Source organism: Perca fluviatilis, chromosome 15, assembly GCF_010015445.1.
Source record: "Perca fluviatilis chromosome 15, GENO_Pfluv_1.0, whole genome shotgun sequence".
NCBI classification, from domain to species: domain Eukaryota; kingdom Metazoa; phylum Chordata; class Actinopteri; order Perciformes; family Percidae; genus Perca; species Perca fluviatilis.
The window spans coordinates 27,843,253-27,859,702 of NC_053126.1; the positions used below are offsets into that span (position 1 = coordinate 27,843,253).

Below are 16,450 nucleotides of genomic sequence, written 5' to 3' on the forward strand. Positions count from 1 at the left end.
AGTGGGTAAAGTGAGTGGAGTTTGAAACACGTGGGCATTTAAAAAGGCGTGGAGGATTTAAAGAAAGACGCTCCAGAGCTGCATTAGGGGAAATGTAGGATACAGCATTTTGGCTCAGTTATCTTGGTCTCTGTTGCACCAATTCTGACAATCTTTTTTTTTTTTTTTTTTATTTATAATATGTCTCTTAAAAGTCCACAAACCTGCAGGATGTGCAATACTAAATTGCTGAAGTACCCATTTAAAATGACAGAAAAGTAAGTACCTTTAAGTAAGGCTGGACAATGAATCAAAAAGTAACCAGAGCCAACATTATGATTCTCTAACCGACCTAATTGTAGTCACATTGGGTCTGGTTTATTGGCATATCTTTAAACCAATCACAATCGTCTAGGCGCCGAGCGGAGCCACGGTGCCTCTGCTAATCAGCCTCGGGAAGGAACTTGTTTTGGCGGAACAAGTGTACGTTCAAAAGTAGTTTTGGTCGTGTAACAGAAAACTCAGATTGGACAGATAGTCTAGCTAGCTGTCTGGATTTACCCTGCAGAGATGTGAGGAGCAGTTAACCATAGTCCTCAGAAATCAGCCAGAGTTTAGAACGCCAACACAAAGGAAGAGGAAGGGGGCGGAACATCCAGCCGAAAATGAGGGACATCCGGCGGAATTTCCTGGCCGGGCAATCTCGTAAATGAAGCGTGGATAAAGACTAGGTTCAGAGGTACCAGCAGCTGATTATAGTGACGGAGGTTCACCCTGTAGCTCGCTACAACGCCAGCCAGGGGGCTGGAAACAAGTCGAGAATAAGGCAGGTAGCTTCTGACGCAGCCGTCTGTTACACAACATGTTTGGTAAAATAATGTCACTCCGTACCCTAAAACGTCACACTGCTGGAAAGAAATAACACAAGTGTGTTATGATATCAATTAGGGGTCGAGCGATACTGGCTTTTCAAGGCTAATACCGATTATTTGTAGTTAATGAAACCAATATTTGGAACCGATACGCATTGACTGTTCAGTAAACATGAAAATCTTTTAGTCAAAATGATCATTTATGGAATGTTACAAACTCCCAACACAAAAGTTTGTTTAAATGCTTCAAGCAATGAATAGCTGAAGTGTTAACATGCTAACAGTTTGTTTGCAGGTGTTGCAGACTGTAGCCGAGCCAAAGTCGCGCACTTTTTAAATTAATTAACTTTATCGGTCAACTAAAACACCGATACAGATAATCTGCAAACTGCCAAATATTGGCCCCGATAATCGGCCAGGCCGATAATTGGTCGATCCCTAATATCAATTATCATCATCGGGGTAAATGTGACAATAAATGGTGATATTGATTTGAGGTGATATTGACCAGCCTTACTGTAACGTGTCACAGCTGAAAACAACACAAAGACCGTGTGACGACCAACAAGTCTCTCACCTCCTCGTTCTCCTCATCGAAATAGGTCAGCTGAAGACTGCTCAGGCCAAACGAACGCTTCACCTGCGCACACACACACACACACACACACACACACACACACACACACATTTCTGATAAGGACAGAGGACGGTGGCTGAGAGACAGGAAATGTTAAGGCTTCAACAAATGGACAATTGGACAAATAAAGTGATCCCTATTTCAGTTTCAATTAGGATGAACTCAGTGACTCGGACGGTGATGTGTTCTCGCTACGACTCAAGGATTAATCAAATCCATACCGTTATGGAAACGTCATGGAATTACAGTGTTCAGTCACACTGCTGCTGGCTCTTAATGCTTCGACCCAAAACCAATAAAAGCTCACGTTGCATGTATTACTCCGCAATTCACGTTGAATGAAGATCACTTAAATCCACTTGCCTCTCTCGCTCAACTCTAAAACAACGACTCAAAGTGAAGTGTGACATCTGCGACTCGGCAGCACTCCAACTAATGAACTCTCCCAGGCCTTAGACAGGGACCATAAATCCAGAGGTGCGGGGCTACCAGCCCATATTTCACCTTCTTTCTCAGAGAGAGAGACATCATGGCTTTCAAACGAGCAAAGTGGCAGTTGGTCAAGGACACACCCCCACCCTCCACCTTGCACCACCCCTCTCTCCTCAATAGCTACAGACACAGAAATGGCACATACTAAGGAAAGCTCATTGTGGGATAGGCTCTAGTGGCTGTAATTCTACACCAAGGCTGAATTTCGGGAAAGAGACTTCAGATACAGTATTAGGGGACCACTAAGGTCTATATAAAAGAGACTTCAGATACAGTATTAGGGGACCACTAAGGTCTATATAAAAGAGACTTCAGATACAGTATTAGGGGACCACTAAGGTCTATATAAGAGAGACTTCAGATACAGTATTAGGGGACCACTAAGGTCTATATAAAAGAGACTTCAGATACAGTATTAGGGGACCACTAAGGTCTATATAAAAGAGACTTCAGATACAGTATTAGGGGACCACTAAGGTCTATATAAAAGAGACTTCAGATACAGTATTAGGGGACCACTAAGGTCTATATAAAAGAGACTTCAGATACAGTATTAGGGGACCGCTGAGGCCTATATAAAAGAGACTTCAGATACAGTATTAGGGGACCGCTGAGGTCTATATAAAAGAGACTTCAGATACAGTATTAGGGGACCGCTGAGGTCTATATAAAAGAGACTTCAGATACAGTATTAGGGGACCACTGAGGTCTATATAAAAGAGACTTCAGATACAGTATTAGGGGACCACTGAGGTCTATATAAGAGAGACTTCAGATACAGTATTAGGGGACCACTAAGGTCTATATAAAAGAGACTTCAGATACAGTATTAGGGGACCACTGAGGTCTATATAAGAGAGACTTCAGATACAGTATTAGGGGACCACTAAGGTCTATATAAAAGAGACTTCAGATACAGTATTAGGGGACCACTGAGGCCTATATAAAGGAGTCTTCAGATACAGTATTAGGGGACCGCTGAGGCCTATATCAAAGCATCCATAGAGCACCATGTCATGGGGCTTTTAAAATTAAATGTGGTCGTCTTTTTGGCACTTTTTTCGATGTTTTTGACGATTTTTTCAACGTTCTTTTATAAAAACAAAATTCAATGAAAGTAGTGAAATGATCTTTTACTTTACTAGTTGTATGGAACCATCCACGTTTTTTGGTTGAACAATTTGGTTGAAAGAAACCTAAATTTGTGATATAGGAACTTTTTGAAAATGGGTCAAATTTGAGGACAACAGGAGGGTTAACTTTCATTTTTTCACGTTTTACTACATTTCTTCGCCAACTTTAGTTACCAGTTACGTTTCAGATTAGGATTTGACATGCTCATCTTATGTGATGCATTGTTACAAATGACTCTAGTCTAGTCCACAGTAAAGCAGTTAAGAGGCTTCACCTTGACCCGCTACAACAGTCAAACTAAGCTCGGAAGTTAATGAATCAGAAACTACAATCCAATAAGGAGCGAGACACCCAGATTGCTCACTTTGCATCCCCCCCCCCCCCAGGCATTCATCAATATGAATATTCATGTTAATGATTTTCAGTGCAGGACTTTTTGTATATTTTTGGTGTTATACTATACTTTTACTTTTGTTTAAGAGACACCACTACTCTGTTGTTGTACTGATGGATTAATGCTTTGAAGGTGTACATTATAGTGGCTTTATCAAGAAAACAGGGCCACGTTCAGCCCCGACACAACGTAGTGAACACGTTTTAAACTGTTGTGTGCCACGAGTTTACAGGCACGCTGCGGATTGGTTATCGCCTGCGACACAGCCAATAAAAAAGAGACACGCCCACGAAGCGATAGAAAACATATCTCAAAGCTACCGAACAAATAGGAAATGTGATGAGATATATGAAATGAAAGCCTAACTAAATAGAGCAAAGCATTATGGGATAGGCCTACCTACAACAATTATAACCGTTCCATAATGTGTTCCCTGATTCAATGTGTAGCAACGCTCTTTGAAATGATGCTGCTGTCTAATGAACAGCTGATATCACAGTAACACATTGCAGTGTGTGATTCAAACTGCTCACTAGCTAGTTCTGTTAAGCTAGTAAACAGTGTTTCCATGACAACAACGACATAAGCACTGCAGTGTACTCTCCCTGTGTGTGTGTGTGTGTGTGTGTGTGTGTGTGTGTGTGTGTGTGTGTGTGTGTGTGTGTGTAAGACATACTGTATATTGTTTGCAAATACTGCACTCAACCCATTCGGCCTTTTTTCTCTAATGCAACAGTTATATTGTCAGTGTATGTGTTTTCTGTATTTATTGTTCATTTCATATTCATGTTTAATATGTTTGTTCATGTAGCCTATGTACCTTTCACCAGGCCAAATTCCACATATTTGTGTACTTATTGTGGCGATAAAACGATGAGAAAGGATTGTGTTTGTGTGTGTGTGTGTGTGTGTGTGTGTGTGTGTGTGTGTGTGTGTGTGTGTGTGTGTGTGTGTGTGTGTGTGTGTGTGTGTGTGTGTGTTGGGAGGTTTACACAGATTTTAATGTTTCAGCCCTGACCCCTGCTGGATGATGCTAATGCTAGCTAACGTTATGGTATGTCAATAGCTTCTCTCTAAATAGCATATCTGGAGCTGGTATGAGCTCGCGAAGGTGAGGCTTTTTTCCCGCCTCAAGGGTTAACACAACACCGCGATGTGTCACAGCAATGAAATCATCTGTAAATGGGTGTTTACGAACGGGCCCCGCCGGGGTGATGCTCCCCTTCTCTTACCATGGCCTCCATCGACTCCCAGCTCTTGGTCTCGGATCCCGACAGCAGGAAATTTTTGGAATTTCCTCTGAAATTCACCTTCACGTTGATGTAGAAGTCCATGGCGTCGCCTTGTCTGCGCTTCAAAGCATATTACACACAACGACGGACACGGAGCGTTTTCCCCGAACAACGACGGCTATTTGGGTTAATCTCACTCCACTGTCACTCATCCGACGGGGGTGAGGCGTATTTTGTGTTTACATCAGCGTCCTGGGCACGCCCACCCTGCACCATGTGTCCCGGAACAAAGATCGACACACTTCCATGGCCACGCCAAGACCCGCCCTTCAATAGCATTCGCACATTACTATTGGCCAGGCGTCCATGCTTACATGTACAGGTCCTATCCTCTGACCAATCCCCTAACCTTAACCTTAACCACTCGAGGTGAAATGTCTCAGCCCAACCAATCGAGCTGCTTCGTAGGGCGGGTCTTGGCGTGGCCATAGTGGGATTCGTAATTTTTGCGTGCAGAAGGGCTGGCCATGGGGCTGGCTCGGTGCAGCCATGGGGGCGGGTGCAGCGCTGAGAAGGAAGTCACAGCTTCAGCTGAAGCTGCCATTGGTCACTGCTTTTCTACTCAGACACAAAACAATAACACAAGCATTATAATGTATCTATCAAGATCATTATAACCAATTACTGCATTAGAAAGGAAGATTGTTCCTAACATCAAGAAAAATATCTCAATACACCAAATCTCTAAGTAGGTGATGCTGCACAATGTGGGGATGCTCTCAAGCGTACACCTTTTGGATTCAAATGGCTTCGATCCTTCCCAGATAGTTCCTTACCCTGTCCTTCCATGTTGTTACTATGAGTCCATGCTAAGCATATCTACATAAAAGAATCAGAAATCTGAATCAGAAAAGGGTTTATTGCCAAGTACTGTGTAAGTACCACTTACAAGGAATTTGCCTTTGGTGGTTGGTGCATGTATACTGTAAATAAACATAATTTATTATTTGAAATAAACAATAAATGCAGAAAGAAATATGTACAAAATAGCTGTTTAACAATAATAAAGAATAAAGGCTGAATGGATTGAGTACAGAATGGGCAAAAACATATTCAGTATAGTATGTGCAATGGGCAGGTGCGGTGGTGGGAGAAATATTCAGATCTTTAAAGTACTAATACCACACTGTAAAATTACTCTGTTACAAGTACAAGCCCTGCGTTGAAAATGTTACTTAAGTAAAAGTATGTAAGTATCATCAGGGAAATGTACTTAAAGTATTAAAAGTAAAAGTACTCAATGCAGAAAAATGTTCCCATTTTAGTAATTAATGGTCTAATCATTTCAGCTGGACTTGTAGGCCGTTATATTGTTGGCTAGTTTCATTCATAATAATACATCAGATAAACTACATATGTTTTGTGTGCAGAAATCTTAATGTGTAAAGTAACTAGTAACTAAAGCTGTAACAGATGAATGTAGTGGGAGTAAAAAGTACAACATTTCTCTCTGAAATGTGCTTGTGTGAGGTGCTGTAACGTACGAGTGTGTATATATGATGGTTGCTTTGGTGTGTGTGATCTTGTTTGCGGTTAGATTTATTTTGGCTTTTGCTTAAGCCCTCCGGTCTGATATTCCTGTCCTGTAAAATCCTCACCACAGTTCAGCTCACTAACTCATTAGTGCAGTCGGTGCCACTTGAAAGCAAGTGGCATGAAAAGAAAAGACTCAAGTAAAGTACAAGTACCTCAACATTTGGACTTAAGTACAGTGCTGGAGTAAATGTAGTTACGTTCCACCACTGGCCAACAGTACATGCTATGTAAGGCCCCCCCCCCCGACTCAAAGCAGCTTCTTCCCTTTGTATCCCAGGGCTGCTGTGACACAGTAGGGAACGATAGCCACCGTAGCCAGAGGCACCGTAGCACTTTTACAGAACGACAGCAGGTAGAAGAGAGCTCCGCTGTGGACAGGGGGCCTAAAAGCAGAGTCAAACAACTGCAGCAGCACCAGCGTTGCGCTCAAACAGATGGATCTGTAGATGGCGCCCTCAGACCCCCTGCCCACCACCGCATGCACGGGGGAGTGGAGCCCCAGGCCCAGGCCCAACAGAGTCCCAGTGTTTCTGAACAAGCTGGCCAAGGGGCTGGTGTCCACGCTGACCCACTCCGCTCGGTGGCACCAGCACCGCGCTTTCTCCACGCTCCAGAGGAGGTCGACGCCTACCAGCTGGAGGCACAGGTAAAGGAGGAGAGCCAGGGAGAGGAGGAGCAGGGAGGCGAGGAGGTAAGAACACAGGCCGGCCTTGTAGATCTGCTGGGTCCGGCTGAGAGCTTCTGCCACCAGGATACCTGAGAGGAAAACCTTTTTTTTTTTTATTACAATCTTTTAACTTCAACTATTTGTCTTTGTTTTATGTAATTTACTGTGCAGTAACCATTTGTAATTGCGCTTTGATTTTAAACCTTGTACAACCTGTTTTGATGACACTGCTTAACAATGGCCATGCGATAAGCCTAATTCTTATTTAAAAGCCAATCTGAGAGGGGAGACAGGATTTTATATGGAAGCCCATTCCTGCCAGGAAAAAAATGTCAGGAGTGCCAAAATGTATGACTATTTCAGTAAAAACCATGATACAGCATACTGCCACCATGACAAAAAATTAATTATTGCTTATTTTAAATTTGAATCTCATGATTTTGATTTACTATACCATCATTTTTACTTCTCGTGTCAATATTATCTCATAATTTTGACTTATCTCATTTGGATTTTAGAAGTCATATTTGCTTAAATATCTCATGATTATTGTATGACTTAGCATCTGATAACTGTAGATCTTAGAAGCTTACAATTCCATTATTTTTGACTTAAAAAGTAAGCATAGAATCTGATAACTAGTATTTAGCACCTCATCATAAATCAGAATTAAGATTGAGTGTCTCATAAGTTTGATTTGGGAAATCAACATTTTGACTATTTATTTATTTGATCATTTACATTTGTGGAAGTTTTTTAATTGTGATTACAGGTCCAATGTGTAATGTGTCCAGTACTTTGGTTTATGTTAAGTTTGGTTTGGTACATTGTTTGTAGTGCTGATTAGCAAATGTTAACATGCTAAACTAAGATGACGCATGTCAGCATTCTCATTGTGGGGCATGTTAGCGTTAGCAGATACAGGAATGTACAAAGTAATACTTGTTCTGCATTCCCGTCATTTACTGTAAGATTTACAAACAGCTTTCTGTTGGGAAAAAACAGCTTCCAGCTTCGTAGCAGGACAAGGGATAATGTTTGCAGGCTCTGACATGTTTGCTGGAGGAAAACAGTTAGTTACAGTTAATAGCAATGACAGTTAATCATCTATTTGAGATTTATTTTAATTTAAGATATACGCTTTTTTCACTATGACTTGAACGCACCATGTGCTCTGTCCGTACCTATGAAAACACCTGTGATGACCTGATGTGGGAAGTGAGCAGCAACGAAGACCCTGGAGAGGCACACACACAGCTGCACGCACCAGAACAGTGTCCACAGTGAGACACGCACACACCTGGGGGACAGAAACACATGTTTGCTGCTCTGACTGTGCACGTTGCACAGAGCGACTCGACAGTGAATACAGGTGGCGAAATTACGAATCCCACTATGGCCACGGCAAGACCCGGCCTACGAAGCAGCTCGATTGGTTGGGGTTAGGCATTTGACCTCGAGTGGTTAAGGTTAGGATAGCTGATTGGTCAGGGGATAGGACCTGTACAAATGGGGTTACGTTACCTTGCGTAAGCATGGACGCTTGGCCAATAAATGCTACTGAAGGGCGGGTCTTGGCGTGGCCATGGTGGGATTCGTAATATCTCATACAGGTGAGGTTGATCTTACCATTTCCTGATTTGGTGTCCTTCTTTCTTCAGCACTGTGGTGAAGAGTGATGACATCATGGTGTAGTAGACCGCTGCAGCCCCCATGGCATGACCCGACGGACTTCCTGTCAGGTGGAGGAAGTCAACTTTTTAAGAGACAGACCAAAGTTAACGCTGACTGAACTCACACGTGTTGCCCTAAGGTGTTTGTCCTACCTGGCCCAGTCTCACAGGTCATGGGGAACTGCTCTATCATTGGCTGGGAGGTGTTGCCATAGTAACCCGTCTCCTGAACCCACCAATAGGGACGCTCTCCAAACAGAAGCCTTAATAAAAATATCGTCATGGAATCATTTTGTAAATATAATGCAACCTTCATCATCATCATCACCACCACCACCACCATCATCATCATCATCATTATCACCATCACCATCATCATCATCACAATCACCATCACCATCACCATCACCATCATCACTCACCATTTCAGCATCAGGTTGATCCAGTCTCCCACCACTGCCACCCACACCAGTCTGATGGCGTCAGCCTGCCGTACATAAAACCATATGGGGAACAACAGGAAGAAGGTGTTGCGTAGGTCCGTTGCCTTGGAGACTGAGAGGAAGTAGCCCTGGCTGTGGCTGAAGTGGGTCTGCAGGTAGTATGTGCTGCTCAAACCGGAGCTGTGGAGCACGTCCATTACCACTGCAAAACAAGAGGAGGGAAAAAGGTGCTACTATCCGTGCGTGCGTGCGTGCGTGCGTGCGTGTGTGTGTGTGTGTGTGTGTGTGTGTGTGTGTGTGTATGTAGATTCACTTATTCCTCTAAAACAGAAAGCAAGGTAAATGTGTGTTTGTCCTCAAGTTATTGTGTGCACGTGTAGAACAGAATGCAAGGGGCTGTTGCTGTGTCTCTTAGTATCTGACTAGCTCAGCTGCAGCTCGCCACGGTTTAAAACACAGTTACGAGCTGGACTTGCTGCCGTGTCAAAACCACAGACTCACAGCTGGACCGTGGCTTAACATCGACTATCGGATGCAAGTAAATTAACCATATCCATCTTACTTTGCACATCTATAATGTGTGACAGGTGCGTCAGAGGGGGAAAAGTAAGTCAAAAGTTGCAAAGAAACTCCCGCACACTGTCTAACTTGCAAAAAATGTATTGTATAATAAGTAGGCAACGTTTCGGTACTAGACCATCATCGGGCAAAATGAGTAAAAGGAGTTTCTTCTCAACTTTTGAAAGTTAAAAAAATAAAGAAAAATATCTCTTAACACACATCCAACAAATTATTAGCAAATATAAATCAGCATATTTGTGAAAAAAACACATTGATAATAGGCTGACTGGCCTATAGGCAAGGAAATCACTGGTAGCCATCCACAGATCCAGTTCATCCTGAGGATTCACTGTATGTTTACCATTAAAACATGATTTATAAAATCATACCAACATTTATTTTTTAATAGTTTAGTATTCAATGAACTAAAAAGGCATGCATAAAGGCTTTAGGCCGCCCTACACTTTATTGTAGGCCCAGTTTAATATGTAACATTTTATACAATATACAGTATGTAGTAGGGAGTCCCTGCTCCGTCTCTCTTTCAGTTCAGGGGTCCTTGGCTTAAAAAAAATGTTGAAGAACCCTGCCTTAAACTACAGTTAAGCTGCTGACAGAGCAACAGTGCCCTGATAAAGCAATCCAATGAGCACAGTAAAATCTTATATTACCTAGCATACATATGTAAGTAGACATGATCATACTTACAGAATTTTGTGATGAGATCTCAGTTAGTGCATCTTCCTCGTGCCAAATGCGGTTTGGATGTGGGAACGGCAAGTCGGTCCTCTGGTGCAGCTATAAACAGCAGCTTTATCAGTGCAGCCAGTGGTGTGTGTGTGTGTGTGTGTGTGTGTGTGTGTGTGTGTGTGTGTGTGTGTGTGTGTGTGTGTGTGTGTGTGTGTGTGTGTGTGTGTGTGTGGATGTGTGAGTGAGTCCTTAATAATTTAAGTGGTCTCAAATGTGTCTGCTGAGCTGCCCCATGACTCGAGATGTCCTTGAATGTCGTGTACACGTATTGCTTGTGTGTATCTGCTCATTAAGAGTTTCAATATGATGTAGTAGTAGTAGTATTTCTTAAAAGTATTTGCAAAAAACAGTGTTTGTTGAATTTGTGTCTGTGCCTGTGATGGGTGGAAGGGTCATGACTCTGTATGTATGTGTGTGTTTTGTGTGTGTGCGTGTGTGTGTGTGTGTGTGTGTGCTGCTAGTCACACTCAGGGTCTCTTTTATATTCAGACAGATCATCTGGTCCTCAGGTTTGGACTTTGGACTAGAGTGGGAGAGGGACAACATAAGGGAGGGGGTGGGGGGGGGAGAGGAGGTTTGATGTGGGGACATGGGTAAACATGACATCATGGTTTTAGGATGTGGTAAACCAGGGTATCCAAAAAGACCTTTTTAACAGGGAACTCCAATCATCAATCATTTAATGTGTGCATAAAAATCATTCTTCTCAACTCCTGTTTATAAGATCAGGCATCCTCACTGTCAATCAGGGCTGTAGTCAAGTCCACCCTTGTCGAGTCCACGTGTCCAAGACCAGGACTAGTCGAGAACGAGTCCAAAGAGGTTCAAGGCCAAGTCAAGACCGAGTCCACAAAAGTTTGAGTCCAAGTCAAGACCGAGTCCATATGAGAGACAGTCAATACCGAGACCGAAAAAAGAGAATCCTCCTCAAGACCACTCACTTACCTGTTCATGGTTTATGTGATGTGAGAGACAGTATATTTTCTACTTTAAGATGATAATTTTAATTAATTCAAATTTCTTCTGGTGTCATTAGAAGACAAAAATGTCCAAATGTTCCAAATGTGCAATTAAAAAAAATAAATTTTTATAAATTTATTTAAAAAAAAATTTATTTTAACCCTAAATTCCATTTTATTTAAATAAAGTCACTGTGGGTTTTAATGAAAAGAACACAAACAATGAATTACTTTCAGTAATTGATTTTTCTGTTTTTCACAGTCTGGGGTAAGTCGAAGATTAGCAAAAACCTTGATTTTTGTGCATATTTATTTAAAAGAAAATCCCTCCCTAATGATACCTTAGAGGACATCCCCCATTGCTAAAAAAAAAAATGCTAGGAAATATTAAAAAAAAAAATATTTCCACTTTCACTGAGTTAAATCTTTTAACCCACATCAGTCCTGATTATAACTAACAACAAAAATCATTCATTTTTAGAATTTTATGAAGTTTATTACATAAAGTCAGTGTGTTTTTTTAATGAAAAAAACACAAACTGAATGAATTATTTTCAGTAATTTCTTTTTCTGTTTTTTACAGTCTGGGGTAAGTCCTAGTATCAGTCCTAATCATAACAAAAATGCATACATTTTTTGAATTTTAACCCTTTAAACAAGGTATGAAATGAATGCAAGCAAGAGCTAGAGAAAGTATCAGAAAACATGAACAACAGCTTGGGGGTTAACAGTGAGGAAAATACTGTAGTTTTCATGTTGACCAGCACCGCGTGGGTCACCGTTCCACTTCCCAGCCACAACTTTCCACTGTGACACAGGATCAGGACATGTCGTGATTTACCACTTGGCTGAGGCACGTACGCACGCATGTCCACGTGTAAACACATCTGCCCGTCTGCAAACACATGCATGGATACACACCGACTGTCCACTCCACTGCTCCTCAGCCTGTCTGACTCCACAGAAGTAAGGGCTGTGCAGTTAATGCAAATTGGATGTTATTTTTTGAACCCTCGTGTTGTCCTCGGGTCAAATTTGACCCCTTTTTCGACATTTTTATATCAGAAATATGGGTTTCCTTCAACCAAATTTCCTCAAAAATAACATGCAAACAAAAAAAAAATTGATGATCACTACTTTCATGGTCTACCCAGGTCAAAATCTGTGAGAATACATAAACATATGTTCCTTTGATCTTAAAGGACAATTCCGGCACAAAACGAACGTAGGGGTTAATAACAGATGTGTACCCACTCTGTCGTTCTCTGGGACATGTTTTCATGCTTATCGAATGTATTGGTAGCTTGAAACAAGCTATCGCGGACCGCTGATTAGCTTAAAATGCTAGTATTCGGGGCACAGGGAAAGTAAAAACAGATCACTATTTTATACCACTAAAAAGGCTCAAAATATCACCACACTTCAATGGTAGCATAATGAGGGTCTCTAAATGTTAACCGAAGCATTGAGAACTTTGTAAGTGTACAGACAGTTTACTAAAAAGATAGTTTAGAAAGACAGTCGCATTCTCATATACAGGCGGCTGCCGTCTTGGGACCTACTGTCTTTCAGCCACATTCCATTTCCATTTCTCTACCTGTCCACCAGATGCCCTCAGACTTTTTCACCTGTCCAAGTCACCTAGTCTCGCATTGCCAGACCTTCCTCCTCAGTGCTGCGCAAGAAGGTCTAGTCCACACAGCATTCCTGAATGGAAGAAAAACATGCTCTGGTTTACTGACATTTCCAGAAGTGGAACGTCGTGGATATGGACTACAAGTCACCTGACTCCCACATCCAGCCACTCCCTCCTTTCACACTGTTGCCATCATGTACAATGTAACTAAGTACATTTAAGTACTGTACGTAAGTCCAAATGTTGAGGCATTTGTACTTTACTTGAGTCTTTTCCTTTCATGCCACTTTCTACTTCTACTCCACTACATTTCAGAGAGAAATATTGTACTTTTTACTCCACCACATTCATCTGACAGCTTTTGTTACTAGTTACTTTATTTCTGAGCTCTGAACTAGGACAACCACCGAGTACCCCAAGCTAAAAATCCAACATGGCTGCCCCGTGCATCAACAGCAGTGAAAGCTGCAGTAACATAAAGTTATTAGCACTTCTCACTTCACATCTTCTATCTGTTACGCTGTTTGTATGCACTAAAAACAGCGTAATGCGTTGTTATAAACTGGTATAGCTAACAATGGCTAACGTGGCTAGAGCTAATAAAAACAATGAAAATCCGACTTGTAAATGGAACGCATTCAACTCGGATGTGACATCATTCCCAGCTCCGGCTTCCGAATTCCGAGGTAAATGACACTTGTTGGTACACGATCCGTTCTGCCTGCACGATCCGTTCTGCACATGCGCAAGATAATACTGTTTAACCGAGGATACGACCTGTACGCGATATTTTGTTTCCCACTATGGCCATGCCAAGACCCGCCCTTCAATAGCATTCACACACTACCATTGGCCAGGCGTCCATGCTTACATGTACAGGTCCTATCCCCTGACCAATCCCCTAACCCTAACCTTAACCAGACTCTGAAAATGGAAAGTTTTAAGCGACAATTGGATTGTCAGACTGATCTCATGAAGTGGCGTATGTATGACACGACAATTCGTATGCCATTTTGGCGTGTTATCAAGATGAACGTAGGTCCATGTAAGGTGGTTGGTTGGGGTGGCAGATGGGTAAAGCACAGGACTTTCACCCAGGACAGCTGGGATTGCGTCCCACGTGTGGCAATTTTCAGCCGTTTTTTTTTTTATTGTTTTCCTAAGCGTGTTTTTGTCGTAATTTTTCGTGCTTTTGTTGGATTTTTGTGTTACTAAAGCCTTTCCCTGTGTTCTTTTCCTAAACCCAACCTTTTTTTTTTTTTGACACGTGTGACGTTCTCGCGATAGTACGTCACGTTCTCGCGATAACACGCAACGTGGCGACGCCACGTGGTGTGTATGTTTACATCTGCTGGATACAGCGTAGACATACACGTGGATAGCTGAAAATGCACACAGATAACACGCCATTTGGCTTTAGGAAAGTGGCGTGTATGTTTACGCGAAGTCATGATGCCATGTTGGGATTGTACAACAATGCAGGCCTGCTTGGTTCATTTGGGGAATGATTGTAAAGATTTACAAAGAATATGTTTTACGGCCTTTATTCTCTAACAGGGACATTTTGGAACCTATTGGTGGGGATTTGCTATGGACAAAATACACACGGCGATTCACTGGTAGGAGCAAATTACGTTTAACCATGTATCCTGCTAATTTAAATAGCTCACGTTACTGTATTGTGTCAACAGTTAACTTCATTTAATATTGTATGTGGCGTTCTTTTGCAGGGTGCAAATGTTCCACCAGAACATGTTCCTTCCCAAGACTATTTTACAGAGCCACTGGCGCTTCGTCCAGAGCTTAGCGCCGCCCAAGGTGATTGTGATTGGTTTGAAGAAATGCCAATAAACCAGAACACGTTTTTCTCCCATCCAGGAGTGTTTGTGTGGAAGGCCCAGACCTTTCTCCGCAGTGCTGTGGAGGAAGATCTGACAATGCAAGACTACTATGTTTATAACAGCGGCTGTGGCTCAGGTGGTACAGCGGTCGTCTACCAATGGCAAGGATGTTTTTTGTTTTTTATACCTGGCCCTGCAGTTCCATGTCGAAGTGTCCTTGGGCAAAACACTGAACCCCAAATTGCTCCCATGCTGCGCCATCGGTGTGTGAATGTGTGCGAATGTGTATGAATGGTGCCTTAGAGAATAGTCACTGAAACTGTGATCATCTTGGTGTCAAATTAGTTTTGAAGCCTTGAGTTTACACTACTACAGTCTACATATGTAAATGTTTCTGGCAGGGATGTATTTTGAGGGCTGGTTTTGATTGGCTATGGGACTGGTTTTATCATACAGACCTGGCAACCCTGGATAAATGACAGAATTAAGTTGTTAGTTACCCAACCAGCTAAAGAGCAAGTAACATTACCTCTGACATGGTACTGTAGTACTTTACTGAGTAAATGAAATATTAGTCAATGCAATAATAATTTAAATGTGCTGTTATTACACCTGAGGATTTCTCATAATAAACGTGTGCCATCTTAAAGAAGCTTGGCGAGCTTACTGTTAGTCCAGTATCAAAATAATGGGGAACTATTCTCACGAAAACCCTCACCAAATATGTGAAATGACGTGTGTCCTGGTTGTTTGTCTTCTTGACAGCAGACAACCACCGATTCCAACTGGATTTTTTCACAATAGAATTTCCCCCTCAAAAAACAGTATGTACATACATTTGGTCATAGTATATTCAAACTGCAAACTCTCGCATTGCATGGGAAAAATAGGTTTTCTACTTAAGTTTACAACTTTTTGTGTTAAGCTTTAGGTTTTTTGTTGTCTTTTTTAGAGCTGAAAAATCAGTCAGAGAATTGATTAGTCAACTGACAGACAATTAATTGTCAGCTACTTTGATAATTGATTAATCCTTGCAATAATTTTTCAAACCAAAATACCAAACATCTGTTTCCAGCTTCTCAAATATGAGGATTTTCAGCTTCTCTCAGTTTTATATATTTTATTTTCTGTTCTCCCTTTTATTTACAGTGTGATGCCTTGCTTAGTAAGATAACAAACCGATATTGACTTTGTAAATATGGCTGATGCTAAAAGACGGAGATGGCTGCTCACACTTGAAACATATAAATTAGCCAGTTATCTTGAGAAAGCCTGGGAGAAGAGAAAAAAAAGCTCTTTACCGGGATGATTTTTAGATATTTGTACTGTGCTTTTTTGTTATTTATTTTTTTATTTTACATTCCTTAATTTTTGTTTTCTGTTATTTATGTATTTCTCCAAATGATTTGTATATGCGAGACCTGACATGTCTGTTAAATGGGGGTGTCTTGTAATCCCATATGGCATGGGCCAAATGTTTGGCATGACACAGAAATAAAATAAAAGTAACTAACCAACTTTATAGTTGAATATCTTTGGGTTTTGGAAAACAGCTATTTGAAGACATCACCATAGGGTCTGGAA

At 41.6% G+C, this 16,450-nt stretch overlaps 2 protein-coding genes across 6 annotated transcripts in view; both read right to left on the minus strand.

The window, feature by feature from the left end:
* nbr1b (NBR1 autophagy cargo receptor b) overlaps window positions 1-4,951 on the minus strand; it is a 45,218-nt gene extending 40,267 nt beyond the window's left edge. For both annotated transcript variants that reach the window (XM_039824339.1, XM_039824338.1), the window contains exons 1-2: window positions 4,741-4,951; window positions 1,429-1,491 (exon numbers count right to left, since the gene is read on the minus strand). In XM_039824339.1, the coding sequence (XP_039680273.1) occupies window positions 1,429-1,491; window positions 4,741-4,842 (165 nt within the window). In that variant the 5' untranslated portion in view covers window positions 4,843-4,951. The remainder of the gene's footprint in view (window positions 1-1,428; window positions 1,492-4,740) is intronic.
* Window positions 4,952-5,701: 750 nt separating this feature from the next.
* The window catches only part of LOC120575010 (glucose-6-phosphatase-like), a 71,081-nt gene continuing 60,332 nt past the window's right edge, over window positions 5,702-16,450 (minus strand). For 2 of the 4 annotated variants that reach the window (XM_039825571.1, XM_039825570.1), the window contains exons 2-7: window positions 10,389-10,953; window positions 9,099-9,321; window positions 8,830-8,939; window positions 8,633-8,738; window positions 8,170-8,303; window positions 5,702-7,092 (exon numbers count right to left, since the gene is read on the minus strand). In XM_039825571.1, coding sequence (XP_039681505.1) covers window positions 6,584-7,092; window positions 8,170-8,303; window positions 8,633-8,738; window positions 8,830-8,939; window positions 9,099-9,316 — 1,077 coding nt within the window. In that variant the 5' untranslated portion in view covers window positions 9,317-9,321; window positions 10,389-10,953 and the 3' untranslated portion in view covers window positions 5,702-6,583. Of the gene's footprint in view, window positions 7,106-8,169; window positions 8,304-8,632; window positions 8,739-8,829; window positions 8,940-9,098; window positions 9,322-10,388; window positions 10,954-16,450 lie in introns of all 4 variants that reach the window. The other 2 variants (XM_039825572.1, XM_039825573.1) reach the window with 2 other exon arrangements.